Source organism: Geotrypetes seraphini, chromosome 3, assembly GCF_902459505.1.
Source record: "Geotrypetes seraphini chromosome 3, aGeoSer1.1, whole genome shotgun sequence".
NCBI classification, from domain to species: Eukaryota; Metazoa; Chordata; class Amphibia; order Gymnophiona; family Dermophiidae; genus Geotrypetes; species Geotrypetes seraphini.
In genome coordinates, this window is record NC_047086.1 from 345,366,565 (window position 1) to 345,383,152 (window position 16,588).

General features: G+C 44.9%; 1 protein-coding gene across 2 annotated transcripts in view; it reads left to right on the plus strand.

The window, feature by feature from the left end:
* CDC42BPA (CDC42 binding protein kinase alpha) overlaps positions 1–16,588 on the plus strand; it is a 488,866-nt gene that overhangs the window by 420,897 nt on the left and 51,381 nt on the right. For both annotated transcript variants that reach the window (XM_033938547.1, XM_033938546.1), the window contains exons 30-32: positions 6,046–6,639; positions 10,189–10,286; positions 11,712–11,796. In XM_033938547.1, the coding sequence (XP_033794438.1) occupies positions 6,046–6,639; positions 10,189–10,286; positions 11,712–11,796 (777 nt within the window). The remainder of the gene's footprint in view (positions 1–6,045; positions 6,640–10,188; positions 10,287–11,711; positions 11,797–16,588) is intronic.

Consider the following 16,588-nt stretch of genomic DNA (forward strand, 5'->3'; position numbering starts at 1 on the left):
GAGGTACAGCACACCAACATTCTTCCAACTACCGTCCTTCTGTTCCTCCTATGAGAAAATTATAACGCCAGGTATCTGGCGCCCCCCCCTCCCGGATGGGGGTGCGGATTTCAGCTTTCCTTCCAGAATGGCAGAAAATAACTTCAAACCCATGGGTCCACGAGGTGCTCAGGGAGGGCCTTTGCCTGCAGTTTTTCCGACCTCCAACGGGCTTCTTCCTGTCTTCTATGGGAAATCTGGACAGAACCAGCAAGGTACGAGCCACAGTGCGCTACTTACTGGATCTGGTGGCCATAGAGCCTGTTCCAAAAGGAGACTTGGGCTCCAGGAGATACTTCATCGTGCCGAAGAAAGACTCTGAAGATTGCAGACCTATTCTGGACCTGAAGGCAATGAATGCCTTCCTGCAAGTTCCGCATTTCCGGATGGAAACAGTGCATTCCGTTGTGGCCGCAGTGGCGCCCGGGGAGTTTGTGGCTTCCATGGATCTCATGGAAGCGTACCTCCACATCCCGATTTTCCAGATCACAGGAGGTTCCTGAGATTTCACATACTCGGGAGACATTTCCAGTTCGCAGCACTGCCCTTCAGGCTGGCATCGGCACCCAGATCCTTCACCAAAGTCATGGTGGTGGTGGATGCCCATCTGCGCTTGCTGGGTGTGCTAGTACATCCATACCTCAACGACTGACTGATCAGAGCCCCCTCGCTGGAGGAAGGCTGAATGGCAGTTCTCCAGGTGGTGCATTTGCTGGAGAGTCTCATGAAGAGCCATCTCAAGCCGACGCAGGACTTGGAGTACCTGGGAGTCCGGTTCCACGTGGGCTGGAATCAGGTGTTCCTGCCGGAATCCACGAGGCTCAAGCTTCGGAATGCCATTAGTGTCATGATAGCAGTTCCAGTCCCAACGACCTGGCAGTTTCTGCAGGTTTTGGGTCTCGTGGTGGAGACCATGGCTGTGTTTCCATGGGCACGAGCTCACCTCTGTCCTATTCAGTTGTCCCTTCTGAATCAGTGGAATCCTCAGCTGGATGCACTGGGGTGCAGTTGCCTTGGTTGGCGATGGCAAGCTGTGGCATGCTATGGTGGTTGACCCCTGTTACTCTGAACAGAGGCCTTCCTCTGTGAGTCTTGGTCTGGGTGCCCTGACAATGAACACGAGTCTCTCCAGTTGGGGAGCAGTTTGCAGATCTGTGCCAGTCTAGGGCCAGTGGAGTGCATTGGAGAGCAGATGGTTGATCAATCGACTGGAGCTGCGAGCGATCCGTCTGACTTTGCTGAGATTTCGACGGTGTCTCCTTCGGAAGGCCATCTGTGTGTTCTTTGACATTGTGATGGCTGTTGCCTATGTCAATTATCAGGGAAGCATTAGGAGTCCCCTGCTTAGCTTGGAGATTCAAATGCTCTTTTCCTGGGTAGAAAGGCATCTGGTGGCCTTGTCCAAGGCTCATGTGGCCAGAGTACACAACGTTCAGGCAGACTTCCTGAGTCTTCAGATTCTGGACTGAGGGACTGTCCGTGTCCAGGCTAGCATTCGAGTCTACTGTTAACTGGTGGGGCCGTCCCGTCTTCGATCTGATGGTGTCCTCGGGGAGCCGGAGGGCAGATAGGTTCTTCAGCCGCCGATGGGAGGTTGGCAGCGAAGAGCTTGACATTCTGGTTCAACAGTGGCCAGTGGAGGGGGAGAACTTATGTATGTATTTCCCCCATGGCCTATGATAGGGTGCGTTCTGTACCGGGTGGTCTCTCATCGAAGATTCAGTACTCCTAGTGGCCCCAGTCTGGCCTAGAAGGCCTTGGTAGGCAGACCTCGTTTGCGTCTTACCACGGAGCTTGTTCATGAAGGGCCCGCTAGTGCTTCAAGATACAGAGTGCTTTGGTCTTCCAGCCTGGCGCTTGACCGCGTGGCCTTGACAACTAGGGGCTACTCATCTGCAGTCTTCACTTTGCTCTTTCAGAGCATGAGGTAATTCATGGTGTCGGCTTCCACGAAAGCCAGGAGGGGCTTTCCGGTTTAGTGTGCGGGGGTACAAGTGGATCCCTTGGCACAGTTGGTGGTACATGCTCTGGACTTCCTGCAGGCTGGCCTCAGGAAGCGTCTGGCTGTTTCTTCTCTCTGGGTCCAGATTGCGGGACTTTTGTGTTTGGGTCCCTCTTCTCTCAGAGGTTTGCTGGCGTCTTACCTGGACATTATCCGCTTCTTGCGGGGGGGTGGGGGGCAGAGAGGCTGAGGTCTCCATTGCGACTGCCTTATCCTATTTAGAATCTAACTCTCTCCGCTCTCTGGCTCATCTGCCATTTGAATCCCTGGATGGGATTTCTCTGATGGATTTTTCCATCCAGACAATTTTCTTTGTTGCAGTTGCCTCTGCACAGAGAGTGTCGGAGCTTCAGGCCTTGTCGTGCAGAGATCCTTTCCTCTGCTTAATGGAGTCTGTGGTTATTTAGAGGGACAGTGCCTTCCTTTCTCCCAAAAGTGGTTTCCTCTGTCAATGTTAACCAGGAAGTGCGGCTGTCAGCCTTTGTTCCATCTGGCTCCACATCTAAGGACCGTCCTTTACGGTCTCTGGATGGGCAGTGTCTCCTTTTGAGATGCCTGGTGGCCACGATTGCTTTCGGACCATCTCTTTCTCTTGATGAGCTCTGCAAGCTGGGGTTGGCCTGCGTCCAAGGCTCCGATCTCTAGATGGACCCATGTGGACGTTTCCACTGCCTCTGTGTCAGTGGGAGGGAGAGACGCCTCCCCTTGGGGCGAAGGCTCACTCTAACGGAGATCTGGCTTCCTCTTGGGCTGGATCTCTTGCGGTTTCGCCTGATGGGATTGATAGGGCGGACACTTGGGCCTCTCTTTCTTCCTTTCCCAAGTTTTGCCGACTTGATGTGATGGCTATGCATGATATAGCTTTTGGGGCTTCTATTCTGACTGCGGGTTCATCGGGCCCCCACCCCCAAAGGTGGGACTGCCTTGATACATCCCTAGTGTTCAACCTCCAGAGGGATTGTACAAGAATGAAAGATTAGGTTTCTTACCTCTGCTAATCTTCCTTGTAAATCTCCTCTGGAGGCTGAACACCCACCCTTCTATTCTGTCCGATTCGCAGGTCGCCTATTCAGTAATTGGTAAGCTGGATTTTTGTCTTTGACCTCTAAGCATCATGGGAGTGTCCTTTGATATAAGGTTAAGGGGTTAGAAATGTCCCTGAGTGGTGCCCCTTCTGATCCTCAGGCTGTAGCTCCTTTAGTGCACAGTTATGCTGTTTTGCAGTTTATAAATGTTTCCATTTCTTGTTCAATAAATTTTGGCCTTGATGGTATTTGTTAGTTATGTATTTGTTTATCATGAGCAGAATTGACTTGTAGCAGGGAGTCCCCGTACCCCTCTCTCTCTTTTCTTGTGTTTCCTGTTTGTGCTAGATCTACCTGGCTTTGCTACCAACTGAGCATCATGGGAAGTATCCAGGGAGTTATACTCAGAGGGAGGGAACAAAATTTGTTTGTGAGCCCTGCAGCCAAGGCTGGAGAGGATGCAAGAACCCTAGTTTTCAGCCTTCAGAGGAGATTTACAAGAAGGAAGATTAGCAAAGGTAAGAAACCTAATCTTTCATTCTGTAGTAGAGAATGACACGGTGACAAAATTCATCACCGTTCCTGTCCCCACGGATAACCGCAGGAAACCATCTTCATGTCATTCTTTAAGGAAAGAGGGAAGAATCAGAGTATGAATGGCCACAACCACTGACCCGCAAGCTTTGCTTTGAAGAATGCTGGTGTAGAAGGACTGAGGTTGAAATAGACACTAGAAAATGACATGGGATTATTTCCCGCGGTTATCCGCGGGGACAGGAACGGTGATGAATTTTGTCACCATGTCATTCTCTATTCTGTAGTACTGCCACGTATAAAAAGCATTGTATAAGTGCACATGTAGCAGTTTACAATCTAGTCAAGTTAAACCTATATGGGGGTTTGGATGTTGGCTTAAGTGTTGGTCTTGTAAGAAGCAATGTTGAAGATAAGGCCTAAAATGGTAGTACTCTAGGATCATAGCATGCAGGCCTTCAACCTTCCCACATTTACATCCTTTGCAATTATGAGCTATAGTTTCTCTGTACTTAGTTTCTAGAATTGTGACTAAGTCCATCCACTCTGCACAACAGTCTCACTCATTATCAATTCATGATTGAACCAACAATGAATGTGATTACTTGATCATTGTATTTCTTTGGCATTTTTAGAACATAGACTATAGTAATCTACCCCAGCATTGTCTTTGGGTTCCAACTACTAAAGTTGCTGTCAAAGCTCATTCCAGCTTATCCAAACCAACTTGTCGTTTGCAGACCTAAAATTGTAAAAATCTGCTTAGCACTGTCCTCATGTTCAGATTACTGGAGTTTCTGTCGAAGTCCTCTCCAGGCCATTCTAAACCAGATTCCTGTATATGGGACACAGACTTTACAAGTCTGCCTGTTACCAGCCTTAGTTCTTCACAGCCAGAGTTGCCATCTAAATACCACTTGACACATCAAACACACGTGCAATAATTTAAGTTTTGTGCGAAACTGGAAATTAGTGCCAGTTAACACTAGTGATTGGTGATTTTCGGTTTAGTACCAATTAGCAACTAATTTGCCAATTAATTTACACATGTAACTGGCACTATTTATAATTGCATGCAGAGATTGGGGATCAGGAGGTCTCGTGGTGAGGTATAACACAGGAAGTATTGTATGTAATGTCTAGGGTGGGAGTGAATCATAAGGAGTACTGGGTGTTAGTATTTGTTGGTTTAGAGGTTTCATAGTGGGGAGTATTTATTCATTATTTCTTTTATTGTACAGATACTGAATAAATATAATGCACTACTGAACAATGATCAAGTACAGTAAAAACGAAATGATATAACTGATAACAAAATCGTCACATAAATGTTATTCGTGTCACCTGTAAACTAAAAAGAAATAATGAATAAATACTGTATACAAACTTTTGGTTGACCCTGTATAACAAAGTACCAAATATTAATATCTGGAATTTGAGTTTATTTTCCGTAAAGGACCAAAAAGAAAAATGGTTCTATATTTTGGGAACCTGGGAGTTTTCTTCTGCTCTTTTGGATTCCCAGCTCAAGTACATAAGCACCAAAGGGCCATCAATTCCAGCTTCTTATTTACAACAGTGGCCAGTTGAGGTCATAATTGAAGCTTATGCCTCATTTTTAACCTCTCTTACTCTGAACTAATCGTAGGCAAAATTGTGCCCTGTAGGGAGGAGTGGGGATCACCCTAGAAAGACAGACTCTCTTGGCTTTTTCTCTGCTACAATTAAAGGGCTGCCCTCTTTCTTATGCAGTGCTTAGTGTAATTCTTTTTCAGGTTATGAAGAAGATTTCTTAGTCATGCAGTCAGCTAAATGACAGTATCCCATTAGATAAAGGACTGTCCAGTCAAGGCAGTCGCCCATAGTGCATGCTAGTGCCACTTGACCACAGTGGTGCCTGTGTAGGGGCAAAGATTGCCCACCTCTAGTGCAAGTTGTTTCAACCCCAACCAGGGGTGACAAACCATAGTGTTTGGGGGAGGATATTTGGAACATGGTACATATACACCATTAGAAGTCATTGTTACACAGTTGTCTGGGTTTCTCCCATGAAGATCAAGAAATTAAACCTTGAATTCCCACACTGACAATAGGCTGGCTCCAGTTTTCTTCCAAGTTTACTCTTTCTTGTAACACTTTGTTTACATCTTGCCAAGTGTATGTAGTGCGTAATTCTTTTCTTTTTTTTCTACAATGACAATTTGCTTTTATTCCTTGGCCCTTCCAGCTCATTCTGAATCAGAGGGATCCTGATGCCAAGAGCCTTCAAATAACCAGGAGATTTTTTTTTTTTTTTTTGCTCCTTTTATAACAGCTCCCAAACTTAGACCCAACATATCTTGCTGGTCCCTCTTGAGCTCTAACTTAACAAATTATGTCTGCATAAGTTTCTGTTCTAAATCCAACCCTCATAAGCATCTTTAATTGGTTTATCCTGTTTTGTAGAGATTATCCGGGTTGGTGACAATAAAAAGGTTCACCAAGTTGAGCTCATCCCCAGTGCACACCTGATTGCTGTGATTTCAGGCCGGAACCGGCATGTGCGGCTTTTCCCAATGGCAGCCCTTGATGGGCGAGAGACTGAATTTTTCAAACTGGTGGAAACTAAAGGTTGTCAGACTATCACATCGGGGCAAGTGCGCCATGGAACACTGAGCTGCCTGTGTGTAGCCATGAAAAGACAAGTTCTCTGTTATGAACTTAATCAGAGCAAGACACGGCACAAAAAGATCAAGGAGATCCAAGTCCCAGGCAATGTACAATGGATGGCCATCTTTAACGAACGGCTCTGTGTGGGGTTTCAGTCAGGTTTCATGAAGTACCCCTTGCATACAGAGGGAAACCCCTACAGCCTGCTGCACCCAGATGACCATACACTTTCATTCATCACGCAACAGCCCACGGATGCCATCTGTGCAGTCGAAATCTCAAATAAAGAGTACCTGCTGTGTTTTAGCAGCGTGGGGGTTTATATTGACTGCCAGGGTCGAAGGTCAAGACAACAGGAACTGATGTGGCCTGCATCTCCATCTTCATGCTGTAAGTCCTTTCTTTCCCCCTCCATCAGAAGAAACATGAATTTATTTAACAGTTAGTGTAGGAAATAACATGTCATTCAGATTATATATATACCATTCTGCTAAATTCAGTTGCATGTCATATCATGATGTAGCACAGATATTACTAAAGAAGGTTTTGTTGAACTTTTAATCATTGTTATAGTGTAAGAAAACTGTGTATAGAATAGTTTTTGGTTTAATTGAAATCTGAAGTTTACCTAAATAATATACATCAATATTTTTCACAATGAGGCTACCTCATATTAGTTCAAAAGTGTTGCATACTGTTTTCACTAGTTCCCTGCTAAAAATTATTTGTCAGTGGGGATAATAAGGGTCAGAATACTCTCCGTATAAAGGAGGAGATTCTGTGCATTGTGGCATCATGCATGTAATTTTACCTGCTGTAGGGCTAAACATTCCAAGTGGCAATACGGGTGCAAGTTTGGAAATATTTCTGTACTTCTGAATTTTCAAAAGCAAGCACATTACTGAACTCAGAAAAAGTTTCCACATTAAAATGTATGTGCAGTAAGTGTGCAGATATGTTTGCCCTAGGTTATTTTCAAAATGAAAGTTTGCACGTGCTTTTACTTTGAAAATTGATGGGAAGAAATTACCTGTGAGCATTGCAAATATGTGAAAAATTTGAAAATTTCCCTTAAAATGAAATTTTATATCTAACATTAAATTGAGAGCAAGGAGTTAAAAAAAAACACCCTAATTTTTCCTTTGGGATATTGGGTGTCTGTGTCACAAACCATAGTCTATCAGAGTATACTGTAATTCATCTATTCTTGGTCTCTTATTCTTAGTGGGAGTGGAAATAAATTGGATGATGTATAATCCAGGTAGCATATTTAATTTCATCTACCTCCTATTTGTTTCAACTTCTTTTTCATTGCAGACTTGGAAACTGATGAGCAAGCTGTAAGCCTCCGTATGATCTACATTAGGACTAGGGCATAATAGTTATCCTGAAGAAAAGTCACTTTGATAGTATAGCTGTAGAATGATGAATATCAAAATTATTTACTACATTATGATTTATTACATTTGATATACCACCTTTCCTATAGGAAGAACAAGGTAGTATACAATTGAAGAATATTGGTTAGGTGTACTGAGATTTTAATGCAAAGATCTTTGTGACCAATTAATCTCGAGTATAAAGGCTGAAAAAGGAGAACCCACCCCCACACATACACACTAATTTTCTTGTAGGCTGCCCTAGAGGTCGACCAGATTTCAGTTTTTGTTTTAGATTTGGCACCAAAACAACACGAAATCTGGGTTTGAGTTTGCATTTTGGTGAAAACCTAAAACGTCAGGCCTGCCCCCTACCATCCTCACCACATCCCCCCTGACAGACAGCACATCTCCTCCATGCCGTCCACCATTTTGCCCTCCTCCCCTCGCCCCTGGGTAGTAAGCCTACCCTGGGCCTACTTTGTAAAGGCCCTGGTAGTGTAATGGTGTCTTTGGGGCAGGAGCATCCCAAATTGCACCTACCTCCTTCCTTCTTGCTGAGAAAAAGGCAGCCACGACGTCCCATGGCAGCTTTGTGGGGTCGTTTTGGAACTGGGAATGACCTGAGCAGGAACTGCTGCTCAGACCATTCTCGATTACAAAATAGCAGCTGCAACCTCCTGCAGCAGTCTCAGGCCCAGATTCTCAAAACAATGTGCCCTTTAACGTGGTCGCTGAACCAGTTCCAGCAGGTTTAGCATGCATGTATTTTAGCAGCAGATTATCAAAAAATGGCTTACCGTGGTCTTTTCCAAGCTTCCTAGCACTTTCTGCCAAGAATACACTTCTCCCTCCGTATCCATGAGGGTTAGGGGCAAAGCTGGCCTGCGACTATTGAAAAACCACAAATAATATTTGGGCTGGTTCTGCCCCTAACCCCTGCTTCCCTCGGCTATTTTAAGCCCTGTAAGCCCCCCCTTAAGCCTTACCTGGTAGTCTAGCGGGTTTTCAGGGCAGGAGCAATCTTCCCACTCTCCTGCCCCAATCGCTCCTGCAGATCGCTCATAGGAAATGGCTGCCTTGAGCTCCCGTCGTACTCTCGAGAGACTACAGGAGCTCAAGGTAGCCTTATCCTGTGAGCGATCTGCGCGGGGCAGGAGCATGGGAAGATCGCTCCTGCCTCAAAAACCCGCTAGACCACCAGGTAAGGCTTAAGGGGGGGCTTACAGGGCTTAAAATTGCCCCAAAAATGAAAATGGTTGTTTTGGTTTAAAATCACGAATAACCGAATCTGCGGATGCTGAAACCGCGGATTCAGAGGGGGAAGTATATGGGCTTATTAATATTTAAACGAGCACGCCGGGTGATTCTTCATTATCAAGTAAAGCTCCAAGCATGGCATCAGCTTTCGGTGACCAAAAATCAGCAACTGGTCCGACTATGCTGGCACTGTAAAAAGTGCATCTCAGGTGTCAGTGCCTGAGAGCTGATTGGTTCAGGCACTGACAGAAAAAGTAAGGAGGTTTGACAGCTCAGACCCCTCTCCCCCCCTTCCACACACAAATTTAAAAAAAAAAAAAAAGAGACCCCCAAATTGAAGATTGGTAGCAGGGATGCCAATTCCCTCCCGCCGCCCACCCCCAGACAACCAAACACCCTCCCCCCCACCCCCGCCAGCAGAAAAGATCCCCGCTCCCTCCATGCCGCTGTTGCCCAACCTCTTGGCAACCCCGCCTCCCCTGTACCTTTGGCATGAAGGCCGGCCAGAGGAATGCCTATTCAATCCAGCCTTAGTCAGAAAATATCTCAGGGTACAAGAATAATATCACAAGATATATAATAGATTGTGAAAGTCTTCAAGATATATAATAGGTTGTGAAAGTCTTCAATATATATAACCAAAAACACAACCCTCAAAAACAGAAAAGTGTATCAATACCAGCTTTACGTATGATAGGATAGCTCAGAGACATGGAGGGGCAAAAAAGGAGAGAAAACCCTCCAACTACCTCACCACCCAATCATTGCTTAATCCTTCATACTTTTAAGCTGATTTTTAAACATTTTTCAAAGAGTTTTAATGGTGAATTTCTCCAGTTTGTTAGCAAATAATAGTTGAGAAATAATAAAGAGAGACAATCTTAAAGAAAAAGAAACCCCCCAAAAGCAGAACAGAAAAGTTCAAAGAAAGTAAGTCTAAGACAGCAAGTAGAAAGATAGCAGGCAATTGTTGTTTGTTGGGGGGGGAGGGTTAAGCAAACCAAACTAGTAGCAGTCCTTGCTGAGAGATAACTGCACTAATCTCAGGCTACATACTTCTGGGTATCCATTTTGCTATTTCTGACATACAATTTAGAGCAGAGGCAGGTAACTGCTTGTTTTGTCCTCTTCCTTTACAGTGTATCTGTAAATCTCAGCCTTAGAGCCTTGGAGCACATTGCTAAAATATTTGGCTAATAAGGCTCCCTATAAAACTTTCAGGTAGTTTAAGCACAGATAAAAGCATTTTATAGTGATTTGTGCCAGTGATGAATGTGGGTGTCTTTTTATACTTCCCCAGGTTACGGTGCACCATATCTGTCTATGTACAGTGAAAATGCAGTTGATGTCTTTGATGTGAACTCAATGGAATGGATTCAGACAATTCCTCTCAAGAAGGTAACTGGCATATTGACCTTCATGTCATGCGTTTGGCACAGCTTTTGAATAAACCATAAGTTGTTGGCAATGCCTAGATCAGTGTTTCTCAACCTTTCCAAGACAAGTGCCCCCTAAGCCTAACAAATACCAACCGAGTATCCCTGCCCAAGCTCTACCCCAAACTCTGCCCCTTACTCCACCCCCATAATAATAGTACTAATAGTAATGCAATTTCTTCCATCCATTTTTCATATCCACACAATATAATCTTATTAATACATAATGGTAACCACAAAATTTAAAAACACAAAGCACACAGAGAAAATGTTAATTATCATTTATATTTATATTTGGGTTTTATTCAAAGAGGTCAAGGCAGCTGACTTTAAAATATGCAATGCACCTCAGTAACAACTATAGAAAAATAGACAAATATTGTGCAAAATATAGACAGCAGATATAAATTCTCAAAACTGATGCATTTTGATCACTAAATTGAAAATAATATCATTTTTCCTACCTTTGTTGTCTGGTGATTTCAAGAGTCTCTGGTTGCACTTCTTCTGACTGCATCTAATATTTCTTTCTTTCCTTCTTTCTTTCTTCCTCTCCTCCAGACCTCATTCTATTCCCCAACCAACATCTCTCTCTGCCCCTCTGAGTCCCAACTTTTCTTCCTCTCTCATACCCCAGATCATGTGCTACATTTTTCATCACTGCCCACCAGCCCCATGCCCATTTCTCTTTCTATCACCCCTCTCCAACACCACGCCACATTTCTCCCTTCATCACTATGTCCAACATTCCTCCCCCTTGCATCCCCTTCAATCTGTCCCTCTGGTCCCTCTCCACCACCATATCCAACATTTCTCCCTCTCATCCTTCTATTCCCTATGTATCTCTACCTCACTCCTCTTTCTCCATGCCCAATTCCTTTCCCCATGTGCACCATCTCTTTCCCTCTCACTCACACACTCATGCCCAACAATTCTCCTTTTCTGTTCCCTCCCCACCTATGTCCCAAGTTAGTGCCCCCTTCCTCTCTCCATTCTGTGTCCAATGTTTATGCCCCCACAATACTCACCTATTTGATCCATTTGTTCAAGGGATGTTTTGTTGGTACATAACACTGGTAAACTAACCCTACCCTTGGCTCCTGCTGCTGATATTATCTGCAGCAGTTCAAAGCCATAAATAAGAGCTTCTCAAGGGCTGTGATGTTTTATGAATTAATATTGTTACAGGTGAATATTTTTCTCAAACATTCTTTTTCATTTTCTTTGTTTCAGTTTGTTGGTGCCTCTATCATGTAGTTCTTAGACTCCCTATCTCTGTCACTGTCTACTATGCATAGTGACATAATCATGTACAGAAATGAGCCAGCAAAGACTACTTAATTAAAAGGAAATAATATCCTCTTGTATTATGTGCTTTCTCATTCAGGTGCGGGCACTGAATAATGAAGGTTCATTAAACCTTTTAGGATTGGAGACTGTTAGGTTAATATATTTCAAAAATAAGATGGCAGGTAAGTGGGGGGGAAGAATCTCTAAATAATATCTTTATATTTTGTCAAGGTCAGTAGCAGAACAAGAACAGCTTAAGCATGAGTCATTCCTGTAAATCACAAATAAAAAACACAAGTAGCAACTATATGGTGATATTTTGTTTCCTTAGTATCCTCACCAACCCAGCCCAGAACTTGTCAGTTATGTCTATCAACCAGCAGATGGAGACAAAGAAGTTAAAAAAAAGTCCTGCATATTTTGTAAGGATACAGCATGATATCAACAGTATTTCCCAGCCTCTAGCAGAAGATAATGGGATAATTGTATAGCTTCTGAGACAATTGGAAAACTGAGCTCCATTTGAACTGGATGTGTAAAGTTAGAGCTCCATATAAAAATTTAAAAATTATGGAAGAAATAGTTTGGATTAGAGTTGGAGTGTAACTCAGAGGAGTCTAAGACCCCCCTTCCCCCCCCAATCTACTCTCCCCAATGGCTAAGGCTTTTTCTTCCTAGTTGGAGCTTAAGAGTAATAAGGATACCTGACTTTCAGTGGTTTATAGCATTATTTAGATCTTTTCAGTGCATATTCTCCACTGTTAAACCAGTATATTTAATCATTCTACAGATGATGGAAGAACCTTTCTTATTGATGACTTTCCTTAGGGAGCTCAGGTTTCATCTGACCTTTGTTGCCAGCAGTGAATTCTCTTTTTCTTTTTTAATTCTTCTGGAGCCATTTGGGGCACAACACCAGGCTATATATGTATATTACAAGCTTGACGCCCCCCCCCCCCCCCCCCCCGAGGGAAACTCAGGGCATTCTGGTTGAAGTTTCTGTATCTTTGCTCATTGCTTCAGCAGCTTACAGAAGAAGCTTGTATGCTTCCAGTTTTAGCACTTTGGTTGTTGATGGATGTTTGGCTCATGTAGAGGACTGATGGATTTCAGCATGGGTTTCCTCTTTGAGCACATGGCCTCTTCTGCAAAGCGGTTCCATATAGTACCAGTGAAAATGGACGAAAATGATCCTGGTATTTGTTATGCTGTGATGCTATTTCTCTGGAGGCGGCTAATTTTGGAGGTTAATTCTTCTCTGCTTCACAATCCCTTCGATTTCTCAACTCCTGAGAGAGATTATAAATATTTGATTTAATTAATAGGTAATCACCGGGTCTCTTTTAGTTTACTGTTGAAAATGAAAAATGACATTTAGATAGTCTCTATTTATAAGTACAGGAGAAAAGGAAGATCTCCATGAAAGTTGCTATTAGTGACCATCTTTTCTCTGGGAAATTAAAACATGAAATCTGATTGTTCACTATGAGCAAGTTCTCTCACACACATTCCACCTGCCCTCAGTCACAGCCTGTCTCTCTCAGAGAGGTTGTTGATTTTGCTGGGAGTTACAAGATCAACAGGCTCTTCTTTCACCTCAACACATATCGGTTACTGCAAAATATCTAAAGCCCTGTCTAATGTTATAACAAACTTGTGCAAAAAAAAAGAAATGGATCCTTATTATATCATAACAGCTCTAACTTCCTGGACTCAAAGAGCAACAACCTTATTTGTGAAAGAATGCACCTAATATAATAAAACCCTAAGCCGCGCACTCCCACCTGCATGCTCCCGTTTTCCGTGCGCTGTAGGGTACCATAGGTAGGAGTGCGCATGCACGCGAATCTCTCTCTCTTTCTCTCTCCCCCAAGGCGGATGTCAGCCACGGCGGCTGTCGGCGGCTGCAGGCCGCGGCAGCTGAAGGTCACGGTGATTGTCGGCGGCTGCAGGCCGTGGCGTCTGCCGGCTGCCGATGACTGCAGGCCGCCATGGCTGTCGGAGGCTGCAGGCCGCAGCGGGCAAGCATGGAGCACGGAGCCACCAGCAGTGGGTGGCGGTCTGCCCGAGAAACCCCTGACCTACAGGCCAGGCAATTTTTGGGGAGGACGTGCCCTCCCCCGTTCCAAGTTGAACCTGTGGTTTCCTGGAACTTCTACAAGAAAAAGTATTCCACAGAACCTGACGTGTATGCGAAAACCTTTGTTACAAGAAAAAAGCAAAACTAAGCATTTGGAAGTTAAAGGTTTCAGGCAGAGGCTTTAGTCCTATTTTGGGGGCATAAGCTTTATTGGAGTTGGGGTCTGGTTGGTGAGGAGAAGAAAAACATGGGATAGCCACTAGAGAGAGAGGCTTTGGGTGGGTGAGAGAAGCAGGCATTTGGAGGGTAGGTAGGAGAGAGAGAATACATGGATGGGGTGGGCCACCAGCACCTCGGCAAGCGAGTAATAAAGGAGCCCTCCTCCCCCCTGCCCCGGAGAAAGTGAAAGCGAAGAGGAGTGCAGAAGTGCGTGCTGGGGCTCGGTTTGGCTCGCCATGGCCCAGCAGTTCACGAGCTTCCTGCGGAGCAGCATCAGGCGGTGATCCAGCACCAAGGGTGAGCAAACGGGGTCCAAAAGGGAGACGGGACGCATTTGCTCATTCTGTAGCTAGGCAGGTGTGTGCGGGCAACTGGCCACAGCTGGATTGAGGAAAGGGCAAGGGATCCCTTAGCTTGCACAGCTGGAAGGCGGCTTCAGTGAGGATCTGGGCAGGGAGAGAGATAGAAAAAAAGATAGAAAGGAAATAAAGAAAGATAGAACATAAGAACATAAGCAGTGCCTCCGCCGGGTCAGACCATAGGTCCATCCTGCCCGGCAGTCCGCTCCCGCGGCGGCCCAAACAGGTCACGACCTGTCTGCATCACCAGAAGGGGCTCCCTTGCCATCTTGGTTTCTCATTTAAGTCCTATCTTCCCATCGTAGTCCTAACCCTCCGGTCTTGCACATGTACGACCTGTTGGGTTTCTATACTTATTACCTGGTTAGCTTTCTATACCTGTGTTACATCCCAGCATCTCTCTCAGTATCCCACGATCCCTTTATCCCTCAGGAATCCGTCCAATCCCTGTTTGAATCCCTGTACCGTACTCTGCCTGATCACTTCCTCCGGTAGCGCATTCCATGTGTCCACGACCCTTTGGGTGAAAAAAAACTTCCTTGCATTTGTGTTGAACCTATCTCCCTTCAGTGGGAGAGAAAGAAAGAAAGAAAGATAGACAGCGGGAGGGAAAGAGACAGGAAGAAAGAGACAGGGAACAGGAAGAGAGACAGAAAGAAAGGAAGAAAGAGACAGGAGGCATACAAAGAGACAGAAAGAAAGAAAGACAGACATTTATTCTAGCACCCGTTAATGTAACGGGCCTAAACACTAGTCATAAATATTACACCAGGTCCTGAAACACTAATACAAAACCTAATGAGAAAACAGAAGAATGGAACTGCTTCAAGATTTCTATACAGACACACTCCAATTAATAAATTCAGAATAAAATACTTTTTCTATCTTTGTTGTCTGAGTACTTTATTTTTCCATTACTTTGGTCATAGTGTGTCTTTGTTTTTCCCTATTTTTTTTCTGTCTTTGCAAGATGTCTTGTCCATTTGACATATCTTCTCTCTCCATATCCACCTTCTCTCTACATTCTTATCTATTCTGTCCAGCATCTATTCTATATGTCCTTGTCCCTCTGTACCCTTGTAATCAGTGTTGCCCTTCTGTGTCCCATCCACTCTCCATCCAACATTCTCCCTGTGTGTCTCTGTCCATATCCTCCTTCCATTTCTGTGCATCACCTCTATATTCTTTTCTGCTCACACCTCCTATCCTTTGGATTGCTTGTCTCCCTCTCAGTTCCTTGTTCTCTCCTGCAATCTGCATGTTTACCTCCCTAAGTCCAGTATACACCTCTCTTCTCCCAAGCGGGGCTCTCTTTCTTTCTCTCCTTCTCCACTGTGCTCTTCCACTCTAGGTCTAGCAGCACCTCTCCTCTCTCCTCTGCTCCCTGTCAAGCAGCACTTCTCCCCCTCCATCACCCAGGTTCAGCAGCACCTCTCCTCCCTCCTCTATTTCCAGTCCAGCAGCACTTCTCCCTTCCACCCCCCATGTCCAACAGTATTTCCTTTCTCTATCTCCCATCCAGGTCCAGCAGCACCTCTTCTCTCCCTCTCCTTTTCCTCCAGGTCCAGCAGCACCTCTATTTATCCCTTTCCCTTCTCCAGTCCAGGAGCACCTTTCCCTTCCCTTCCCCATGTCCAGCAGCTCACCGAGTGCTTTTACTTTCCCCACGAAGCTGCCAGTAGTCAGTGTAGCGATTTCATCAGACTGCCTCGGGGCCTTTGCTAGGCCAGGCCCATCTCCGATGATGCAACCATCTTTCCTCGGAGGCCCCAAGGCTGACTGACAGAATCGGTACACTAACACTACTGGTATCTGTGTGTGGGAAGTTAAAGCACATGGTGAGCTGACGCTGCTAGTCCAGGGGTAGAGGAGAGAAGACGATGATAACAGTGGTGGCTGCAATGGCAGCAGAGCAAGAGACTTACAGCGCTGCATACCTCATAACAACGGTATGTATATTATGTGTTAGGAACCTCTGCTGTATGAGACTGGTGAGACCTCATATAGAATATTGTGTACAGTTCTGGAGACCACATCATCAAAAAGATAGGATGGAATAGGTCCAGAGGAAGGCTATTAAAATGGTCATTAGTCTTCATCATAAAGCGCATGGGGACAGACTTAAAAATTTCAATATGTATGTCTTGGAGGAAAGGCAGGAGAGGGGAGATGTTTAAATACCGATGTGGCATAAATTTGAAAGGAAGCTCCAGAATGAGAGGACAGAAAGGGTAATAGATGCATGAGATAGCCTTCTGGTGGAGACAAAGACAGGCACATGGGATCTCTTGAGGAGAAAGTGGATACTGCAGATGG